We start from the raw sequence: 24401 nt of genomic DNA, 5'->3' as shown, positions 1-24401 counted from the left end.
CCATATTATAAATGGTTTCTACTACTTATTCTAAGTGGTTATTCTTTTTTTTTAATTTTTTTATTGATTATGCTGTTACAGTTGTTCTATTCCCCCCTTCATTCCCCTCCAGCCTACCCCACCGTCCCCACCATTACCCCCCTTTAGTTTATGACCATGTGTCTCATTTCCTTTAGATTCTATATTTCCCATGCTATTCTTGCCCCCCATCTATTTTCTATCTACTGTCTATGCTACTTATTTTCTGTACCTTCTCCCCCCTTCTCCTCCTCCCACTCCCCTGTTGCTAACCCTCCTTGAGATCATTTCTATGTTTCCACTCCTGATCTAGCTGTCCTTTTAGTTTGCTTTTGTTTTAGGTGTGGTTGTTAATAACTGTGAGTTTGCTGTCCTTTCACTGTTCATGTTTTTTTAACTTTTTTTTCTTAGATAAGTCCCTTTAACATTTCATATAAGGGCTTGGTGATGATGAACTCCTTGAATTTGATCTTATCTGAGAAGCACTTTATCTGTCCTTCCATTCTAAATGAAAGTTTTGCTGGATAGAGCAATCTTGGTTGTAGGTCTTTGGATTTCATGACTTGGAATACCTCTTTCCAGCCCCTTCTTGCCTGTAAGGTCTCTTTTGAGAAATCTGCTGACAGTCTGATGGGAACTCCTTTGTAGGTGACTGTCTCCTTATCTCTTGCTGCTTCCAGGATTCTCTACTTCATTTTAATCTTGGCTAATATAATGATGATGTGCCTTGGTGTGTTCCTTCTTGGGTCCAACTTCTTTGGGACTCTCTGAGCTTCCTGGATTTCCTGGAAGTCTATTTCCTTTGCCAGATTGGGGAAATTCTCCTTTATTATTTGTTCAAATAAGTTTTCCACTGGTGGCTGTGCCTTTCCCCTTTCTGGTACCCCTATAATTCGGATGTTGGAGCGTTTCAAGATGTCCTGGAGGTTCCTAAGACTCTCCTCATTTCTTTGAATTCTTGCTTCTTGACTCTTTTCTGTTTGGCCATTATTTGCTTTCTTCTGGTCCACTCCATTGATTTGAGTCCCAGTTTCCTTTTCATTGCTGTCGGTTTCCTGTGCAATTCCATTCATTTCAATTAGTTTCGCCTTCATATATTTGTCTAATTTGTGGCTATAATCAACCAGTTCTGTGAGGATCCTGATGACCAGTGTTTTAAACTGTGCGTCTGAGAGTTTTGCTATCTCTTCATTGCTTAGATTTATAGGCTCTGGGGCTTTGAGATCTTCTTGAGCCATTTTTTGGTCTGTTCGCGCCCTTTAAGTGTGAGGAGTAGGGCTTGGCCACCCAGGTCGCTGGTTTGTGATGCTGTATGTGGGGGCGTGGTCAGCGGGGAAATGGCGGCCCCCTCTGCTGTTTCTCACAGCTGGGTGAGGAGCAGAGGCTTCGGTGGTTCACCTGGGCTGGGCCAATCAGAGTCGCTGGGTTATGAGGCTGTATGTGGAGGTGGGGTCAGAGCAGGGAAATGGCGGTGCCCTCCTTGCCATGGGGACCGGCTGGGTCCCCGTCCAATCCCCCACTCCCTTGCTTGTCTGTCTGAGCACCTATGCACGGCCACAGTCAACCCGCAGCCCTGCTCCCTCGCTGTTTCCCCGAGATTGCTTGCTGAGTTGCCCACTAGGTCCAACCCTGCACCTGGATTCCATGCACCTGAGTCCGTCTGACCAAGTTTTTCTGTGCAACCCCGCTCCACCAGCTGCTGGTTTCGCCCCTTACCGATCAGGCTGAAGAATTTGTTGTTAACAGACTTCCGAAAAGTTCAATTTTCTGTGTTCTGGCTGTGTTTTCTATTGCTAATATTTAGTTGTCTCTAAACTTGGTTGTGTGAGAAGGCACGGCTTATCCACCTATGCCTCCATCTTGGCGGAAGTCCTAAGTGGTTATTCTTGTACCAGCAAAAGTTATTGGATTATGCATAACTTTCTTATATCTAGACACCTTTTACATTCTCTTATTATTTGTAGTCATCTCTTGAGTTTTTAGACATATACTATATGATATGGAGAAGATAGTCACAAACTTTCTATTTTTTTCAATTTTAAAATTTCAGCTTTACTGAAGTAAAACGGACATAAAATTGTAAGGTATTTGAAGTGTACTTCATAGTGATCTGATATATGGATGCGCTGTGGAAGGCTTCCCTCCATCTAGTCAATTAACATATCCATCACCTCACATGTGTATCTTATTTGTTTTCCTTAACACAAGTTCTACTCTCTTAACATTTCAATTACACAATGCAGTGCTATCACCATAGTTTGTATTAGATACTCAGGCCTTCTATACCTTTTCTAACCTCTCCCTGCTTCCTCTACCCTTGTAAAATTCTTGCTCCTCCCATAAAATGACCTTACTCCTATTAGTTTAATAACATATATCAAATTTTCATTCAAAACTAATTTTTTCTGTCATCTCTAAGAAACATTTGCCAATCTCTAAAAATTATTAAGGCGTTATTTTGTTTTCCTCCAGAACTTTATAGATTTCCCTTTAACATTTAGATCCACAGTCCATTTGGAAATAACTTTCGTATCACGTTGGAATCAAGGTTTATGTCCATGGACTATATGTCCATGGACTATATGTCCATGTAGTTGACTTAGCACCATCTTCTGACAAGTACATGCTTCTCCCTCTGTGTTGCACTGTCACTTAACATCATAAATCAAGTCACCGTATTTAAGTACAGGTTTGGTTTGGCCTCTGTAACCCACCTCACTGGGCTATTTCTTCATCATAGCATCGATACCACACTGTCTCAATTATAGCAGCTTTTTAATAAGTCTTAACATATGAGAGTTTAAGTCCTCCAACTTTGGAGTACCACCTCAGCAAATGTTCTATCCTCTCTACAGAGTTTTTCATTATCTTGTACATTAGTTAAAACCTTTCAAACAAAATTGAACAACAATGGTAGCAAGCATGTATGCCTTATTTGTATTTTAATGGAAATATCTGCAGTAGTTCATAGTTTAAGCTGATGGCTGCGGACGGACACTGGTAAAGGTGTTCACCCTCAGAGCCGCCACACGAGGTGTGAAAGTGGTCCGTGCACAGCGGGGCCACGTCTAGGAGGAGTTGATTTCCCCCCAGGGCACTGGGGTAGTTTCAAGTTTGCTCCTTGAAGGTTGAAGGTGTAAAACAACCTGGACCTGATGTCTTTTTTCTAGTGATATATTTCTATTGACCTTACCAAATTTTTCTAATGTTATCAGTCTGTTTAAGTTTCTAATTCTTCTTGGGTCAAATTTGATAGTTTATGTCTGGCAAGGAAGGCATCCTTTTCTTTCTTTAAGATTTTAAAGTATATAACAATATATTAAAATTTAATCACCTATCCTGACTTTAAAGTAATACTTATATTACTTAAGTATTACAAAAGTAATACTTATATAAAGTATTACTTATAAAGTATGATTGTATTCCTTCTCATTCTGAATGCTTCATATTTTGTTATTTTTTTTAAAAATCAAGTTTACCATGGTTTACCTACTTTATCTCAGTTTTTAAAAGGACCAGCTTTTAATTTTACTTATAATTTTGTTTATAATTTTATACTTCATTCTGTATCTTAGTACATAAAATAAAAAATATCTAGGGATTAGCAGAAACAAGATACTTACTCTAAAATCTATGGGTCTAAGCTAAAAGGGTTCTCAGGGGAATATAAACTTAAATACTTTTTTTGGCAAGAAAACTTAGAATACGTAAACTAATTATTCACTTAAGAGCCTAAAAAAGAATAGCAAAATAAACCAGGAACAATAAATAAAGACCCCTCCCTCTTATGCACAGACCCCTTTTATATACAGCTGTGATAGGCTGAATCAAGACCCCCCCTCCCAAAAGATGTCCATGCCATAATCTTGAGAAGCTGTGAGTATGTTACGTTACTGGCAAAAGACACTTTGCAGATGTAATTAAGTTAGAAATTTTTATGATTGGAAGATAACCCTGGATTATCTGAGCAGCCCAGTCTAATAACATGAGCCTTTTTAAAAGCTGAAGGGAAAGGAGATGAGAAGGAAGAAGTCAAAGAGGCTCCAAGACAGTGAAACAGGTTCAGTGCCCTCTTGCTGGCTCCGAGGTGGAGGCAAACTCAGAGAGGACTACAGAGCTGAGGACACTCCTCAAGAAACTAGGTACCACAGTCCTACAACCACAAGGAGCCGGATTCTCCCAATAACCTAAATCAGCTTGCAAGCTGATTGTATCCCAAAGTCTACCCGTAATAGCCCAGGCCAGCTAACACCTTGATTTTGGCCTTGTGAGATCCAGAGTAGAGAAACCAGCCAAGCTGACCTGGACTTCTGACATACAGAAACTGTGAGGGAATAAAGTGGTGTTGTTTTAAGCCATGAAGTCTGGTAATTTGTCGTAGCAGCAATGGTGAACATTAACATGACTGTTGGTGGCTTTTTTGGGAGAGAGGGGTCTTTATTTATTTTTCCTGGCTTATTTTGCTGTTCTTTTTCAGGTTCTTACGTGCATAATTAGTTTACGTATTCTAAGTTTTCTTGCCAAAACAAGTATTTAAACTTATATTTCCCCTGAGAGTTCTTTTAGCTAAGACCCACAGATTTTAGAGTAAGTATTCTTGTCTCTGCTAATCCCTAGATATTTTTAATTTTGCATACTAAGATATAGAGCAGAGTATAAATTGGTTTTAGAAAATCCAGATTAAAAAGCATAAATTTAACAATAAAAAATGCATATCTGGTATAGAAAGCTTTTTTTTAAGCTTTAAAGACTTACTACTACTACTGTTACTACTACTACTACTACTACTACCACTACTACTATACAGGGAATGCATGTGTGTTTAGAAGATTCAGAAAGTAAAAAGACCTAAGAACCCTGAAACACCAATGCAAAAGAACTTATGCACCTCTATGTTCATAGCAGCACAATTTACAATAGCCAAACAATAAGCTGGAAACAGCTTAAGTGCCCATCAGTAGGTGAATGGATCAAAAAACTGTGGTACATTTACACAATGGAATACTACACAGCAGAAAGAAAGAAGGAGCTCCTACCCTTCACAACAGCATGGATGGAACTGGAGAGTATTATGCTAAGTGAAATAAGCCAGGTGGTGAAAGGCAAATACCACATGATCTCACCTTTAACTGGAACCTAATAAACAAAACAAACAAGCAAGTAAAGTATAACCAGAGACATGGAAACAGGGAATAGACTGACAGTGGCTATAGGGGAGAAGGGAGGGATAATGGTGGAAAGAAGGGGAAGGGACTAGTGAACAAGCATGTATGAATGACCCATGAACACGGACAACAGGGTGGGGACTGACTGTGGGACCAGGTGATGGGCTGGGCACAGGAGGGCAGAGGGGGAAAATTGGGACAACTGTAATAGAATAATAAAAGAATAAAATAAAACTTTTTGCCAGTAGATTTAATAAATTTTTTAAAAAGTAAAAAGAAAAAAATCAACTGGAATGCAGCCACCTAGAGACCAACAGCATTACCATTCAAGTGCATATCTTTCCAGATGTTTGAAGTTTGCCTTATTTGGTCCATTTTCACTACTGTACTCAGATGCACAGAACCCTGTCACTGGGAAGCTACAAAGAGGTTGGGTGGTTTCCACTCTCTTCCTCAGCCCTCCCCTGAGAATGCTCAGACACGAGCTGGGTGGTCCTGGGAGCATCCTGGAAACAACAGAACCAAGTGCTTGTGGGGAGGGCCCAGAACTTGGACACACCTGGGTACGAGTCCCAGCTCTGCCATTAACTGTGTAACCTGTGTGTCCGAGCATCTGATAAAGCTATGTCACTTAAAGGAAACATGAGGGAAGCAGAATATTTCACACAGTGCTCGGGCTCTAGAACTCTGCATTCTTAGGTGGTGCAAAGGAGGTGGAGCAATGCCAGAGGAATGAGCCACTGGAAGCAGGAGAGACAGCTAAGAAACATCCTGAAGGGATGTCAGTAAGTCAAGAGGGTTCCCAAGGTGGTTCACTGGGTAGGGCATCATGCTGCAAAGTGAAAGGTCACAGGTTTGATTCCCAGTCAGGAAACATGCCTAGGTTGTGTACAGGAGGTAGCTCATGGATGTTTCTCTCTCATGTTGGTGTTTCTCTCCCTCTCCTTCTCTCTCTTTCCTCTCTCTAAAAATCAATAAATAAAATCTTTCAAAAAAGAGGATCCCCAAAGCACCTGTCAGCATGTCAATGTTCCCTGCTGTGGCCATCCTGCTCTCTAAGGAAGAGGGTCCACCAGCCAGTGGCAGCAGAGGAAGCTGTCTCCCAGATATGTGGCAGTGACTGAGCAACTGCGGGAAAATTCACTCGTGGACAGGAAGTATGAGCTAGGCACAGCCACCACCTGAAGAGTCTCATTTTCCTTGTTCCTTCTTGATCAGGAAAGTCACGTTCGATGCAGGGCTTTCTCTGTGCTTCTCTCCTGTCTGACACCTTTCCATTCCCCAGTTCCTACCTGCAGGCATGGCAATGTGAACTTAAATAATTAATAGTGTGTACCTAAATACTAACCTTAATTAATATTCAAAGAGCCTTAAGCAGAAAAATGACAAATAAATGTCTGGTAAGAGGTCCTTTTTTTTTTTTTTTTGAAAGTTCAGTCATTCAGATATTTTAAGATATGCCTTGTGATTTTGTAGATTCACTCTAGTTTCTTCTATATTTACAGAAAACTAACGCTCACAATGATGTCCCAAATAAGGTAATTGAATATATAATGTACTAACTAAAGAAGGGAAGTAAATCAACATAGTTTTCCAAGATTTTTCAACAAAGTGGTTAATAAAGCCATGAAGACTTTAAAAGTTTACCTCTTCTCCTATGAGTCAGAACAGCCAAATCCCTATCACAATGCTATCAATTTATGTTTAATTGGTGTTTAAATTATGTTTAAACACAGTACTGTCAAAGGTATGTGTGTTTGGTAAGTGAAGACAGAGGAAAAAAAAATGGTGGGTCTTCAAAATCTAATAAAAAACAAAGAGATATTAATTCATCTTTTCAACTCATGAAGTTAAATCTAGAAAATAGAAGTGACAGGTATGGAAAAGAAATCTATAGCTCTTGTCCATGCTACTTTATTCAGCACATAACACATGAAGTTTCAACAATAGCCGTCTACTGCTATCGGATGGCAATTCCCCTATATACACATGCCCATATTTAGATCTGACATTCCAACTCATACACTGAATTCTGCAGTTCCTGAGCCCCTCTATGGGAAACTACTTATAATGGACACAAGTAGAACAAGGATTAGTGCGAATAAGAACATGATCTCTAACAAACTAAGAGGGGAGACCCCCCCCCAAAAAAACTGGAATTATCTTCTGGAGGGCCGGCTCCTTGTAGGGCAGGCTTCTCCCAGTAAGTGAGTGTTCTATGAACCCATCTGTATCAGTGTACCAGCTGGCATTGTTGTGAGAGGTTGTGTTTGGCTTCAGTGAAATTTTTATGAGACTCTTTTCAATGCGTTTGCCCATTTCATGATGGGGGATTTATGAGCACACCTGCCCACACTGTGCTGAGTGCTCAGCAGTTTTTGACCAAAAAATGGCTTGACCCTTGTGCCCCACCTTTCCTGTTCAACCAATCTTGCCCTGAGAAAATATTTTTTTTGTTTCTCTGATGAAAAATGTCCTCAAAGGGAAATATTTTGGCCAATGTGGAAGAGGTGAGACAAAAAATGGCAGAAGCACTAAAAGGCATCAAAATCAACAAGTTCAAAAACTGTTTTGAGCAGTGGGAAAAACGCCTTGATAGGTGTATTGCATCAAATGGAGAGTACTTTGAAGGTAAATGAAGTTTAAACATGTAAGAATAAACAGACAATTTTTTATAATTAAAAAATTGGGCCCCCCAACCACCACCACCTTGTATCTACAAAAAACATCTATAGCATCTGAATTGTTTTACTTTTTACATTGTATTTAGAAATATGCTGAGACACTGACCTGTAACATGTACAATATGACAACTGCCAGTCCAATCCAGCTATGCATACTGTACATATTGCGGATGTTCATGGTATTATGGAAGTCAAAAGCAGACACTAGAGAAACAATTGCAAGAATGGCTGCAACAGCATTTAGCCCTGCATGGATGGACTTCATCAGGAACTTGCTGCATTTCCAGGTCCATGGTAGTCTGTATACAGTGATGGCTGGAGGGAGAAGAGAGAGGGTGAAATGTGGTGTGGTTGTTGCTTTTCTTTTAATATCAACACAAGATAAACACTGCGGCACACTGAATACTACCCCCATGAAACCCTTTTCTCTTGCCTTCTACTCCCAGTTCCCTGCCTCTCCATGGTTTCTTCTCAGACTCTTTTGCTGGCACCTCCTTCACTTCCAACTTGTGAACCAACTTTGAGACCCCTCAGGCTTAGTCCTGGACTTTTCTCTCCTGCGCTCTCTGTGGGCAATCTCATGGACTCTGTCCCTGAGCTGCCACCTCCACGGCAGGGACTACTAGACTTTCATCTCCGGCCCAGATTTTCCTTCTGAACTGCACACCCACATCATCCAGAGTCTTTTTGACCTCTCCACATAGATTCTTCCCAAATATCTCAAACCTCACACATCCAAAACTAAATTATGGTTTCTTTATATAAATGTTTTGGTTTGGTAAGAAAAAGGCAGACTAAGGATTAGAAAAATATACAAAAAGATTTAAATAGACAAAAGAATATATCCAAGTGGCTAATAAACATAAGGTATAAACTTCATTATTCAATAGAGAAGTGCAAATTAAAATCAAATGAGAATATCTCTACCACATATCTGAATGGCTAAACATGAAACATACTGAATATTGAAGAGAATGTGAAGCAATCAGAACTCTCATGTTTTGCTGCTGGGAGTTTAAATGAAAATAAACACTTTAGATAATTAGCAGTATCTGCTTCACCTAAACTTATGAGTACTTTATAATCCAGCAATTCCACTCCTGGGTGTATAATCCAAAGAAATATGTTCACCAAAAGACGTGTACTAGAATATTATTAGTAGCACTATTTGTAATGGCCCAAACGTGAAACTCCCCAAATGCCCAGGCTCAGAATGAAGAAGTAAATTGTGATATGTTCATTCACACCATGGAAAAATATAATGCAGCAAAGAGAATAAACAATTTACAACTAGAACTTCACCCAACAATATGGATCAACTTATAATGTCAATCCCAAGAAACAAGACATAAACAAGTATATACTGCATGATCCAATTTACATGAAGCATACAAACAAGCAAAATTCTGCATATAGATTAAACTTCAACAAAAACAATTTTTAAACAGTTTTTTAAGTGTCCCGGATTAAGCAATGGATTATGTGGCCACCTGAACCAGCTTGCAACTACTTTTTTTCTGAAGACAATATCCTGCTTCTACCCACCCTCACCCCACCCCTCCAGTCCATGTCAAAAAATTTTTAGATATCTGGCAAAGTACAGCAGATTGAAAATCCTTTCCTGGAAGATGGGTTTCACTATGTCAGCAGTGTATCATTTATATTTCTTAATTCCAACAAAAAATAAAAATAAAAGCCTTTTCCCACCACAGACATACATAACTTAAATATATGAAACTTCATAAGATCATAAAAGTATAAGGGATTATTTAGTTCCCCTTCAGACAGAAATGCATCTAAACTTACAAAGACCAATGTGAAGCCAGCCTCTTTAAACCTTTTGGCATGAGATGTCAATTTTCCTATTCTTGGTTCTATTCCAACACTTGACAGCCTCACCTTTATGACAGTATTCCTATGATCTCATCTGAACTCGGGTGGATTGTTACTCACTAATTTTAGTGCTTAAGGGTATGTCATAAATGTTTATGATAATATTTCCTTGATGACATGGAGACTTTTGGATAATTATTTCTATATTCAATAAATCCTTTCCAATCATTTAAAGAAACAGCTTAAAGAGTACACTTTTAAAAGCTCATTCAAGGCCTTTTCTCATCTTTATTTCATCCTCTCTAAAGGCAGGACATTTGTTTCTCCTCAGAAATTTGTAGCCTCAGAGCTAGGACAGCCCAGAGCTTAAAGCATGTACTTCTATAAGTAGTATTTTTATCTTACTTTGAGATAATTTTAAATTCAAATGAGGTTTTAGGAAACAATACAGAGAGATCCCATATACTATACCCAGTTTCTCCCACAGGTAACATTTTACATAACTATAACACAGTATCTGCACCAGGAAATTGATGTCAACATAATCCACTTGAGTTTATTCAGTTTCACTAGTTCCATTTATGTGTGTGTGTGGCCCGTAAGTATTTTTACATAAACAAATGTAAAGCAGTTTCTGTAGATGGATCAAAGGTGGAAATCAAAGTGATGGCAAACACTGTGGCCACCCTTCCTCAGGCTTTTTCTCCCTGTGGATTCAGCAGCTAACCCTACATTTATTGGGCCCAGACAATTATCGATTTTAGCCCCTGGGTCTAGTTTAGAGTTTTTTTCTATCTCCTCTTTTAGTTTCTTGCTCAGGTTAGGGTGCATGCCTCCAAACTCTTCCCTCCATCTTGCCTTATCTTTTATTCCCACCAGCTCCAAGTTCTGTGTTGGCACTGTGGCTGGTGTGGCTCAGTGCATTGAGTGCCAGGCCTGAGAACTGTAAGTTCACCAGTTCAATTCCCAGTCAGGGCACATTGCCTTGGTTGTGGGCCAGGTCCCCAGCTAGGGGCATGAGAGAGGCAACAGATGGATGTTTCTCTCCTTCTCTTTCTCCCTCCCCTCCCCTCTCTCTAAAAATAAATAAATAAAATCTTTAAAAACATTTTTTATGTTGGCAGAAATCTTTACATTGTTCAATTTGGGTGGTGAACGATCTTTTAATTATTTTTTGTATAGTTGTTTCAAAGTTAAAACAATATTTTTGTAAACTTGCAAACCCATAGCAAACTAGTCTCCACGATGAAATAGGCAGCGTGAGGGGACTTCCACCAAGATGGAGGCATAGATGGAAGCACTGTGCCTTCTCCCACCACTAAGTTTAAAAACAACAAAGTTTTAGCAACAAAAACGCAGCCAAACCACAGAAAATTGAACTATATGGAAGTCCGACAACAACAAACCCTTCAGCCAAACCGGTAAGAGGGGCAGAGCCAGCAGCAGAGTGGGGTCGGGCGGGAAAGATCCACCGGACCTACCCAGGTGCACAACCCAGGTGCGCCTGCAGCTGGGGGCAGATCCAAGGTGTGGAGTAGCGGGCGGACCCACTGAGAACGCAAGGCGGAGGACCCACTGAGGGCTGACTGCAGTCACACATTCACGGCGAGATAAACCGGTGAAGGAGCTAGCAGTGAGATGGACCGCATAGGCCCCAGTGGCAGGAAGCGGCAGAAAGAACCGCCATTGTCCCTCTCTGACCCCGCCCCCACATACACTGTCACAAACCAGCGACCTGGGTGGCCCCACCCTGGTAAACAACTAAGGCTTCGCTCCTCCTATATAACAGGCACGAGCAGATCAAAACATGGCTCAAGAACTCAGAGCCCCAGAACCAATAAATCTAAGCGTTGAAGAAATAGCCAAACTTTCAGATGCACAGTAGGGCAAGAATAGTATGGGAAATATAGAATCTAAAGAACTTGAGACATGTGGTCATAAACTAAAGGGGGGAATTGTGAGGGAGGGGTGTGCAAGGTGGAGGGAAATGAAGGGGGGAAATAGAACAAATGTAATGGCATAGTTAATCAAATATATTTTTAAAAAAAAGAAATAGGCAGCATGCAGGAATTGGAAGGGCTCGCGTGAGTAAAGCATGGAATTTTCAGCATCCTGGCCACAGAGAAGCTCTGCTGTATAGTTGAATCAGAACACTCTGGATAAATGAAGGATAATTGCAAAATGTTGCCTTTGCATAAGGTGTTTACATGCTTTAAAAATGTATAAATAACCAAAATGTGGTGAAATTCAGGAGTAAAAGTCAACCCTCACAAATCAAACCACATTCTTCAACAAGAATTTGTTCTCAACACTTACAAAAACTGCCGAGCAGAATTTAAATACTTCTTGCTTCTTTAGCTTGGCATTTACCTAGATTCCTGAGATTCAGTGGGAAGGAAGAAAGAGGCCTCATGAGTCCATGAGGAGGGAAGCTGCTATCAAACAGCCACTTGTGACTGAAACAAGAGTTTTCTATTACAGATCCTAGCTGGCAAGACCATTTTCTCCAGAAAGGGAAGGGAAACATGAACACATACAAGGGCTTGACTTAGGTGGGGTTACATCCAATAAAGCCATCATAAGTTGAAAGTATCATAATGCATTCAATACATCTAACCTACAGAACCATAGCTTGTCCTAGCTTACCTTAAACATGCTCAGAACACGTACATTAGCCTACAGTTGAGCTTTGAAACATGCCTGTGCATTTGAACTGCCTCACTGCATGAATAGCATGAAAATAAAAACATTTGGAGAATCAAAATGAAGGAAGTGATTTGTATGATTTGGGAGATTTATTTTAGCATCTCATCACTAGAAGCATCTCTTTGAAGTGACTGAAGTCCTCACAAAGTTGACAGACTGGTACCAAATAGTGTATGAAAAAAGAAAAATGTAATTAATTGACTTGACATTTACAAATATGCACAAATTTTGTGTGTTTAGAAACATCAGATACATTTTCATGTGACATGTCAAAATATTATGACAGATCAGAAATGGTGTTGGCTCCAATATCACCGGACCCTGGATAGGTATTTCATCTCTAAAATTAGAAGTCAGACCTAAAGTCCCAGTCAGCTCTAAAGATCTCAGGTTTTCAAAAAGGAAACCCAAACTCAGATCTAACAAACTCGCATGGGAGTAGCTTATAGACAAGGTGACACAGTGTCTGGCGCTCAACAAGGTGCTGCATACCCGTTCCCTTCATCTATTCACTCTCTGTGTTGTCCTTGTAGGTGCAACCCTTAGCTTAAAAGATTGGCCAAACTTTCATTAATTTAGTAAATATTTATTTGCATGTTGCATATAAATATTGCATGTTATGCATACTGCATGTTATGCAATGCTCTACACACCATAGAGGGCAGTGAAGAAAGCAGAAAAAGTCCTTCCCCTCAGGAAGCTGAAATTCTAATGCAGAAGACAGACAATAAATGAATAAGTAGTTTAACAAGTCAGTGGTCGGAATCTGGATAGTACTGTGTTTTGAATTTGGAGACTATACGATGTTCCTGTGTGAACTGGATGGGAATTACAAAAGAAGAGGAATCCAGGATGATGGCACAGCTTTGTCATGGACATCTAGATTCTGAATTTTCAACCTTTCCCATTTCATGGCACACATAAACTGGTTACTAAAATTCCGTGGCACACCAAAAAGTATAATTTTTGCCAATCTGACAAAAATAGGTATAATTTTGATTGATTTACAATAGTAGCAGTAGTAGTAGTTGTAGTAATTACCTACTCTTTTTGCTCCAAAGTAACTTTTTAAACAAATCAGATGTCTGTACTCATATATAAAGATTTCTGGTACCAAGAATCAACCAATCAGACTCAACCTTATTTTGCAATGTGACCAATAAGATACAACTCTCTTAAATGACCTATGTATTTATGGTTCAAGACAGGGCATTCACACTGAATGGCTATGGTTGTTTTGACTATTGTCATTTAAATTTTTTTAAATTTTATTTTAATTTTTAATCCTCACCCAAAGACATGCTTATTGATTTTAGAGAGAGAAGGAGAGAGAAACATCGATGGGAGAGAGAAACATCAATGGGAGAGAGAAACAGTGATTGGCTGCCACTTGTAAGTACCCTGACAGGGGTCCAAACCCACAACTTAGGCACATGCTCTGACTGGAAATCAAACCTGTAACCTTTCAGTTTACGGGGTGATGCTCCAACCAACTGAGCCACACTGGCCAGGGCATCACTTTTTAATTTGATAATCTAAGGGAAAAAAGTCAGTGACCCTGACTAAATAGTTAGGTATGGCATGTTTCAAAAATTCTTGTGGTGCACCAGTTGAAAATCACTGATCTAAAAGAGGTCCCATTTACTGAGGTGGGGAAGCCTATGGGAGGAGTGGTTTTGGGGACATGAGGAAGATTGAGACTTCAAATTTGGACATGTCTGTCTGACATCCAAGTACAGAGTTTGAGTAAACAGATGAATATTTGGGTGTCCAGGTCTGGGCTAAAGATAAAAATATAGGAGATTCCAGTAAATAGATGGTGTTTAAAGCCATAAGCCTGGATGAGATCACCATGAGAATGAGTGGATCAAGAAGGAAGTGGTCAGAAAACTGAGCCTTGAACACTTTAACCTTAAGTGATTGGGGATATGAGGAGGAACCAACAAAAGACACTGAAAGAACAGCCAGTGAGGAGGGAAGAGCCAAGAGAGTCGGGTGTCCTGGAAGTCAAATGAAGAAAGCGTCCCACTTCTGGCCAATATGGAGGCATAGGTAGACACACTGTACCTCCTTGAACAACCAAAATAAGGACAACAAAAATTTAGAATCAAAATAACAACCAGAACTGACAGAAAATTGAACTGTATGGAAGTCAGACAGCCAAGGAGCTGAAATAGACACAATTATCCAGACCGGTAGGCGAAGCAGAGTCAGGTGGCCCAGCGGAGAGGGGTTGAAGCACAAGAAGAGGTGACACCAGGCATGCAAGGCACCCCAGGCATGCAAGATGGCAGTGGGCAGACCCTGGGCACCTAGGCAGTGGTTGGAAGACCCTGGGTGTGGGGTGGCAATGGGCAGACTCAGCGAGGGGGCAAGTGTGAAGTGAGGCACTGCAAACAAGGTGGCTGGCTGACCGAGCAATCCCACATTCACACGCATATAACTGGGCAGTGAGACAGACCGTGCAACCCAGGGTCCCAGTGCCAGGAAATAAAGCCTCAAAACACTGATTAAAAATACCTATAGGGTTTTATTTTTTCGCACATAGCTGTCCAGTTCTTCTACCACCATTCGTTGAAGAGGCTATTGTTACTCCATTTTATGTTGCTGCCCCCTTTGTCAAATATTAATTGACCATAGAGACGTGGATTTATTTCTGGGCTCTCTGTTCTGTTCCACTGGTCCATGTGTCTGTTTTTATGCCAGTACCAGGTTGTTTTGATTACAGTGGCCTTGTAATACAGTTTGGTATCAGGTATTGTGATCCCTCCTACTTTGCTCTTCTTTCTCAAAATTGCAGCAGGTGTTTGGGGTTGTTTATGGTTCCATATAAATTTTTGAAGTGTTTGTTCTATGTCTATGAAATATGTCATTGGTACTTTAATAGGTATTGCATTGAATCTGTAAATTGCTTTGGGTAGTATGGACATTTTGATTATGTTAATTCTTCCAATCCATGAACAAGGTATATGTTTCCATTTGTTTGTGTCTTTCTTAATTTCTTCTTCAGTGTTGTGTAGTTTTCTGAATAGAGGTCTTTTACCTCTTTGGTTAGGTTTATTCCTAGGTATTTTATTTTTCTTTTTGCTATATTGAATGAGATTTTTTTCTTGATTTCTGCTTCTGCTGTTTCACTGTTGGTATACAAAAGTGTCTTTGATTTCTGGATATTGACTTTATATCCCACTGTTTTGCCAAATTCATTTATTATGTTGAGCAGTTTTTTGGTGGAGTCTATAGAATTTTCTATGTACACTATCATGTCGTCTGCAAACAGTGACAGTTTTGTTTCCTCCTTTCCTATTTGGATGCCTTTTATTTCCTTTTCCTGCCTGATCGCTGTGGCCAAAACTTCTAATACTATATTGAATAGAAGTGGTGAAAGTGGACAACCTTGTCTTGTTCCTGATCTTAGTGGAAAAGCTTTTAGTTTTTGCCCATTGAGTATGATGTTGGTTGTAGGTCTTCCATATATGGCTTTTATTATGTTGAGGAATGTTCCCTCTATTCCCACTTTGCTGAGTGTTTTAATCATAAATGGGTGCTGTATTATGATAAGTGGAATAAGCCCCGTGGTAAAAGACAAATACCACATGATCTCACCTTTAACAGGAACCTAAACAACAAAACAATCAAATAAGCAAAAATACAACCAAAGACACTGAAATAGAGAACAGGCTGACAATGTCTAGAGGGGAGAGAGGAGGGAATTTCAGGGGAAAAGGGGAAGGGTTTAGAGGAACAAGTATAAAAGACACATGGACAAAAACTAGGGGAGGGGTGGAAATGGGAGGAAGGGGAGAGGACTGGGTGGGTGGGCTGGGATGGGAGTAAAAGACAGAAAACTGTTCTTGAACAACAATGAAAAAAATAAAAAAGGTTTAAAAAAAGAGAAAATACCTGTGGGGTTTGACACGTAGGGAGAGACCCCCAGCCTCACGGGAGAGTTCATTGGAGTGACCCACAGGGTCCTAGAACATACACAAGCCCACCCACCTGGGAACCAGCACCAGAAGGGCCCAGTTTGCTGGGGGAAGCAGCAGAAGGAACTGAAATCCGAGAGAGAGAGGAATAAGCGCCATTGTTCCCTCTCAGACCCCAATCCCACATACAGAGTCACAACCCAGCTACTGGGTTGCCCTGCCCTAGTGAACAGGTAAGGCTCCACCCTTCAGTATGTAACAGGTACAAGAAGACAAAAAAAATGGCTGAAACAGAAGAACAGATCAAAACTCCAGAAATAATACAATTAAGCAAGCTAGAGATAACCAACCTATCAGGTGCACAGTTCAAAGCACTGGTGATCAGGATGCTCACAGAATTGGTTGAATTTGGTTGCAAATTAGATGAGAAAATGAAGGCTACACTAAGTGAAATGAAGGAAAATGCACAGGGAACCAATACTGATGAGAAGAAAACTGGGGCTCAAATCAATGGAGTGGACCAGAAGGAAGAAAGAAACAACCAAACAAAAAAATGAAGAAACAAGAATTTTAAAAAAAAATGAAGAGAGGCTTAGGAACTTCCAGGACACCTTTAAATGTTCCAACATCTGAATTATAGGAGTACCAGAAGGGGAAGAGGAAGAGTAACAAGTGGAAAACCTATTTAAACAAATAATAAAGGAGAATTTCCCCAATCTGGCAAAGGAAATAGACTTCCAGGAAGTCCAAGAAGCTCACAGAGTCCCAAAGAAGGTGGACCCAAAGAGGAACATACCAAGGCACATCATCATTATATTAGCCAAGATTCAAATGAAGGAGAGAATCCTAGAAGCAGCAAGAAATAAGGGGACAGTCACCTACAAAGGAGTTTCCATCAGACTGTCAGCTGATTTCTCAAAAGAGACCTTCCAGGCAAGAAGGGGCTGGAAAGAAGTATTCCAAGTCATGAAAGACAAGGACCTACAACCAAGATTGCTCTATCCAGCAAAGCTTTCATTTAGAATGGAAGGGCAAATAAAGTGCTTCTCAGATAAGGTCAACTTGAAGGAGTTCATTATCACCAAACCCTTATTATATCACCTGTTAAAGGGACTTATCTAAGAAAAACAAGATAAAAAACATGTATGCTAAAATGACAGCAAAATCACAATTACCAGCAACCACACCTAAAATAAAAACAAACTAAGGAAACAACTAGGACAGGAATAGAACCACAGAAATGGAAATCACATGGAGGGTTAGCAACAGGGGAGTGGGAAAAGGAGAGAGGGGAAAAGGTACAGAGAATAAGTAGCATAGATGGTAGGCAGAAAATAGGGGGAGAGCAAGAATAGTATGGGAAATGTAAATGCTAAAGAACTTAAGACACATGGACATAAACTAAAGGGGGGAATGTGGGTGGGAGTGAGTGTGCAGGGTAGAGGGGAATGAAGAGAGGAAATGGGACAATTGTAATAGCATAGTCAATAAAATATATTTAAAAAAATAAGATCTACAAAATGGAAAAAAAAAAAAAAAAGAAAGTGTCCCAGGGAGGATTAAGGGGTCAGGTATGCCAAATGCTGCCTTCTGGTCAAGCAAGATGAGGACTGAGAACTGACCACTGGAATTAGCAATGTGGAGGCCCCTCGTTGCTACGTGAAGAGAGATTTTGGTGGAGCAGTAGAGCAAGAGCCTCACTAGAGTGGGTTTGAGAGAGAGTAGGAGGAGAGGAACAGATGCCTGCAGGCATTGAGGACACACTCTGTGGGGAGGCAAACCGAGAACTGAGGCAGTAGCTGAAGGGGGAAGATGGGGTCACAAGTATGGTTGTTTTTAAGATGACAGTAATTGTAACCTGTTGGAAATAATGCATTGGGGGAGAAACTTAATGACACAGAAGGAACAGGGGAGAATTGAGGAAGTGATGTCCTTAAGCAGACACACAGAAGAGGCACAGACTATAATTCAATGGTAACATTATGAGCTTGAGGCCTTTAGAATAAAGATGCATATGTGATGTAATATGATGGCCATTCTTTTGCAAGGCTGACTAAACCTGTGCTTCCAAACTGGCCCAACAGGGGAATCACTGAGGAGTAGAGAGGGCAGTTTCACTTCAGATGCCACTATTATCATCACACGCCAGTGGCTGTAAAGTTGCACTTTGTTACTAACAGTTTAATGATGGTACAGAAATAATCACTCATCTTTGAACAACTGCTTATTGCTCTACCATGTACCAGGTCTAGGTGTCATTCCAAGTGTTGGGGACACAGCAGTGAACAAAATAACCACGTCTACAACATTTTGATTAGTTATGTTCTAAACAGATCTGCATGCATTTATTTATAACAAAAAATTTGTTTTGGATTGCCCTGAATTGTCTTTATATTTTGCGAAAGCCCTTGTTACCCTAACACTGAAACATTTTATTATCAATTGTGTCCCCAGGCTGGTTTTGGAGTATATGTTTGGGGCACGTTCTCCATTGTCTTTTTTTGCCAGGTTTTACCCAAGAGCCTTTTCAAATATATTTAACTGGTCTTGAAATGTGGTCACTTTTAGATACATTAATAGGATATCTCAACAGCCTTTTAAGAACTACTCTAACTTGCTTTTTTTGTGAGTCTTTTAAATGCTACTTTTTTGTGAGTCTTTTAAGTGCAGTTACATTCTTGAACAAAAGCAACTTGATATCATTGTGCTATTCAATTTCTCCTCCTTCAGTTTCTACAGTAAAAAGAGTTCCACAAGGGGAGAAGTGAGGAGTATAGAGTTGCTGAGACTTCTTTTCGCTAAATTTATAAACCTGAATTTTCTACCTTTTACCAAAGAACACATTCCACCTTGTTGAACCTTTTAAAAGGTCAACTGCCACTTTGAGAGCATTCATTTGTTTCAGTCTTCTGTGGCCTTTCCAAGGTTGTTTCTCTGATTTCCTGGCGGTGTCCCTATTTCCTGGGAAACGTTCCTTGTGGAGAAGCACAAAGCCTCTTCTACAGTTGTCTTCGAAACTCTTCCTCATTAGTGTTCACTAGACTTCCTACTCGCTTAAAATTTTATTTTGGTTTTAGATATCCTATAGTCTGTCGTACTTTATTTTGGAATACAAATATTCTCCAAAATATACGTGGGGAGAGAGATTTATTTTGCAGTTCTCTGTTAGCCTTGCTTGCTTCAGACCACACTTCTTAAAGGTGTCTCAAAGGACTTGTACTTGTTCTCACATGGTTTCAAATACTGTTTTACCATATATTGTATTTGTAAAGCACCTTATTACTTAAGAGTAATAACTGTGTGTACTTTAGCTTTCCCTTCCTTGTCTGTAAATATTTGTGTATCACAGAACTCAATTACATAATGCCCATTATTACAGAGTTGCAATAGCATAGCCTAAAAATTTTCTCCTGAAGCAATGCCCCATAGGAAGCAACATGGCTAGTCTGTAACATCTGTGTTTCCCTCCCGGCCTATAAAGCCAACTATTTATTCCTACTCCCTTCACAGGAGCCTTCCTACTGTTGGAAAGTGAGCCAAGATGTCTAAGAACTCGAGAGTACTATGCATGCGCCTGTGTTTATGAAAAAGCTTATCTTCACATCAATGAAATGTAGTATGTGGTTAAATGCACTGCAGTATATGGAATCTAAATAATAAACAGGATGGGTAATGTTGACAGGACAAAATTCCAAAACTAATACAAATAGAATAACTAAGCTTAAAGAAAACAAGATTTGCGTAAAAGCAGCAGATGAAAATTTGCAAAACGTCCACTTACATACACATTTTGCCCCAAAGTGAGTAGAACAGATTAAGAAAAGTCCAAATATTGGAGAACTATAAATCTTTTTAGGAAAGCCATAATAACGTCTAATGTGAATAAAGAGTTCCAACGTGCATTTCAGATCAAGCCTTTCACTTCTCTAAAAAGAATGTTTTGCAGAAAATAAGCATATTCCCATAAAAACAGAGAAATCAACCTTGAAAATAAGGCCATGGAAACACACTATATCTGTGGGTAAGTTACTTAACTGCTTGGTACCTCAGCTTATTCTTATATATATGAAATAATGCATTTAGTGGGCACAGAGAAAGTACTTGTTTTTGGAAACTCGGTTTTGACTTTGTCTCTGGTTTGGTAAGTCAGGACACAACACCACTTGTGTTCCCTTATCCTCAGTTATGAGGGGAAGGTATTTCACAACCTCTAGAAAGTTTCTTGGTCGTAGGAGCTGCTCTGAAGAATTGGTTGAAAGAGAGCAAGAGACTGTTCCTAGTACTTGGAGCAAACAGAGGTGTTGACAGCTCCGGTCAAACTGAAGGGCCCACCCATAAAGGGAAGAGTGCTTCTGATGACAGTGACTTGGGAACTTGGGTATGTGTTTCTCATTTGAGTTTAATGAGAAAAACAGGGACTTATGCAATGAAATAACTCACATCCTGGTGCTAGTCTCATACCAGGGAAGTGTGCAGGCCCCGGCGAGGCATTACTTGTCGGCCATCACATCTCGGAGTGGGAGAGTGCCTGCCACACCCGCTGGCGGCTGCAGCTTGAGTTTCCTTTTGTGTAGGAATGCGGTGGGCACTTTCTTGTTCACTTGCTTGTGGAAAGTTAAATATCTGTGACGAAAAGGCAGCCCGCTCAGAGGCAAGGCTAGAGGTTTCCAGCACTGGTGGGAACCTGTTTCCAAACTCTTTCCACTTCTCATCAGCCCAGTCCACCACATTAGACCTTTTTAAAAATACTTTCTCTGCCAAGGCCTTGACTTCGTGTTTGAAAATGTTTTCAAATAAATGTCACTTGCACCCCTAGCTAGAGGGCCAATCAAAAGCCAAAGGAAATTGTCAGGACATTGTGATAGACTCTATGTGACAATAATAAACTGCCATTTGTTGTTGGCTGCCAGAGAAGGGTGAGGAACAGGTAGGCAGATACAATGGGTGAAGGGGGTCAAAAAGTCATAAAATAACTTAAAGTTATAAAACAAATAAGTCCCAGGACATAATAAATAGCATGGAGACTATAGTTAATGATAATGTATTATGTATTCAAAAGTTGCTAAAAGTAAATCTTAAAAGTTCTCATAAGAAAAAAATTATAACTGTGTGATAATGGATGATAACTAGATGTATTGTGTTGATCATTTAGCTGTATATATTGACATTGAATCACTGTTACACATCTAAAACTAATATAATGTCATATGTCCGTTATATGTCCAAAAAATAAACTGCCATCGACTGAGCCCTTGCTTCCTCTGCTGCAGCCTCACCCAGGAGAATGCAGGACCAGAGCCAAATGCTCACGCAGCAGGCCTCAGGGATATCCTGGGCAGCGGCCAAGCGCCGCACACTCCGGAGGGCATCTTCCACCTGGAATTAGTAGCCAGAGTCTCACAGGAAGCCGGGAGGGGGAACTTTGTCACCTGCGGCCACATAAACAACTTGGGCTCAAGACTGAACAGGCAGTGACCAAACAGGGTCGCGAAAACACCCGGTGGAGTCCTGGCAGTTTCCCAGGCTCGACTGAGCTTAACACTCAGGGCTCCAGAGCAGATGCGCCATTCACCCCGGCTGCAGCTGTCGGGCGTCTTCACTCAGGGCTGAGCGTGTTACCTGGAGCAAATTCTCGCACATCCATTTCCACCCCACATTGCCTCTCTCTCCTAACCTGCAGCCCAGAAGTAAGTTCAACGAAACGCCTAGCCTAAAGAGAGGCTTCCCTCCCTCGCCTGCGCAGGCTGCAGCCTCAGGGATCAGTTTTCCCCGACGAGTGGGCTGCCTGGGCTGGGCCAGGCCTCTCACCTCGGTTCCCGGTTCGGGAGTCGTGGGGCGCCCGGAATGCGTCCCAGCCATTCGCTGCAAAGAGTTAACCAAGTAGGGCAGGCGCTCCCGGCCAGCGCTGCCTGGTTGCAACACATCTCGAAGCAGCGCCACCACTCCCGCGATCGCCCGTATTCGCCACAGTCCCAGCTCTGTCCATCCTCCCCCTGCACCCAAACGACGCCTCTCCGGGGCCCGAATCCCACCCACCTCCCACTAATGCCGCGGCTCCGGGCGGAGCGCCCCACTCCCAGGCCCCAGCGCACCCTGCACCCTCCCTCACTTCCTAGGCTGCTGGGGTCGGCCCCACTCGGTTAGGACTCAGTCCCGGACTCCCGGCCGGCTGCTCCCCCGCTGCTGCCTCCCGGGAGGTGCCCTTACCGATGCCCTGGATGAAGACGAAGCCAGTGACCACGAGCACCGGGTGCCAGTTAAACTCGAGTGAGCCCCCGTCCCAGGCGAGGCCCCCCCGGTAGTGGAGGACCCAGACGATGGTGAGGATCACGGACAGGAAGCCAAAGAGCAGAGCCGCCACCAGCAGCGCCAGGAAGCCTTTGTAGCCGTCCATGGCCATCACTGTCCCATACCCGGAGTCTCGGCAGCCACGGGAACTCGGCCGGGCGGCGGCGGCCTGGGGTACTGGCCTCACGGCGATCGCGGGCGTGGACTTTTGGCAGCAGTCTCCGCCCGGGAGGAGGGGCTTTCCTGACGCCTGCAGGGGGGTGTGGGGCCTCCAGGGGGTGCGCTGCGGGCCATAAGCTCGAAACCCGTCCCTCCTCAAGGACCGTGTGGCTGCCGAGAGCTCTGGCTGCGCACTGGCCGCTCCCTGGCTCCGCGTCCCGCCTTGCCGAGCGCTCCAATGACCGATCCAGTTAGTTGAGAGAGCTCGGCTGATTTCATAACCACCACTTTCTTTTCACTGTTCCTGTGTGTCTTCCTCATTTGTGGGAGGCCGCATAAGGCAGTGGTGTGCAGTCCCGGTTAACTGACCAGAGGGGCCCGCTGGGCGGGGTTGTGTGTGTGATTCTGATTAACGAAGCCTCTGAGTCTCGGTCCTAGAGGACTGGCTGTCTTCGATGCCAAGAACGCACCAAGGAGGAACCTGTGGGTTGGAATGGGCTTTGGCCCTACTTAGCAAGGGATCTGCTTGCAGTTTGGCTTTCCAGAGGGAAGACAGACACCTCCTGAACCTTGGGCTTGCCTATAAACTGTGATAAAATAGATGCGAAAAGTGCCTACCTGCCCAAGGCCCAGACCAAAGCCTCTCCTTGATGAAGTGAAACTCAGTCCCTTCCCTCTTTCCCAACATTATTATCACTCTTCTCCATTGGACAAGAAAAGCGCTGGTGTTTACTGCTATTGAGGAAAACGAAGCTGTGGCTGTTGGGACCTCTGGATCGTATTTAGGAACATTCGCTTCTAGCTATCTCTCCCAGCTCATCTCCAAGGACTAGGTTACCATATTGTCTTGTTGCCATTTTGAAAGATCTTAGAATGTGTGGGAAGTGTATGGGGGTGATTTTCCATGGAAAAGACACGTTTTAGGCCAAGAAAGTAGGAGTGCAAAGCCCTTGTTGTGGGCAGGGTTAATAGCTAAGAGTTAGAGGCTGCAGACTTCCGCTGTGTCTGTCTTTTTCCCTTGGTGAATTAGGAAAGAGAGGGAGAATAAGCACGTGGAATAGCAGGACCCTTCCCCACAGTACAAGGCTTTCCGTGGTCTGGGCCAGCCTAGCCCTCCACTCTAATCCTTGACCACAGTCTGACTGGCCCTGATATCCACGGCTGTAGTCTTTTCTTCCAGGTCCTGACCACTTCCTTCCACATCCCTGCCTCAAAATGGGCCCGACCCCATTCTACCCAGAAACCTTCCCCGAGTCTGCCTAGGCCCCCATCTTACACCTTCCCCACTGCTCCATTCAATGCCTCTCTATCACTTGTCGAGATGTGATATAACCATCTGTTTCCCTGGCTGTCTCCACCTCCTTGCCTGCCCCTTGAGGATATTAACCGTCTAATTGATCATTTCATTCTCCTTGACATATAGTAGTTATTCAGTAAATGTCAGCTGGGAGATAAATGGGAGTGAGTGTATCAGTTAGAGTCCTGGCAGGGAACTGAAGGCACATTTCCATTGGGCAATTTAAAAATAAACAGGACGAGTTTTTACAAAGTTGTGGGCAGTGTGTGGAAAACCACAAGGACATTGCCATACTCGGGCCTCAAGAGGGGGAAGCCTACTGGAATCT

The 24401-nt window shown here is 42.0% G+C and overlaps 1 protein-coding gene across 1 annotated transcript in view; it reads right to left on the bottom strand.

The window, feature by feature from the left end:
• LOC119044948 (plasma membrane ascorbate-dependent reductase CYBRD1) overlaps positions 1-23004 on the bottom strand; it is a 31892-nt gene extending 8888 nt beyond the window's left edge. Inside the window, exons 1-2 of the mRNA XM_037139547.2 lie at positions 22537-23004; positions 7974-8182 (exon numbers count right to left, since the gene is read on the bottom strand). Of these exons, the coding sequence (XP_036995442.2) occupies positions 7974-8182; positions 22537-22729 (402 nt within the window). The 5' untranslated portion in view covers positions 22730-23004. The remainder of the gene's footprint in view (positions 1-7973; positions 8183-22536) is intronic.
• Positions 23005-24401: the final 1397 nt, after the last annotated feature.

The sequence above is a fragment of the Artibeus jamaicensis genome, unplaced genomic scaffold (assembly GCF_021234435.1).
Source record: "Artibeus jamaicensis isolate MK-2021 breed Jamaican fruit bat unplaced genomic scaffold, CSHL_Jam_final contig_391, whole genome shotgun sequence".
Lineage (NCBI taxonomy): Eukaryota > Metazoa > Chordata > Mammalia > Chiroptera > Phyllostomidae > Artibeus > Artibeus jamaicensis.
This window is presented reverse-complemented; position numbering and strand designations above follow the sequence as displayed.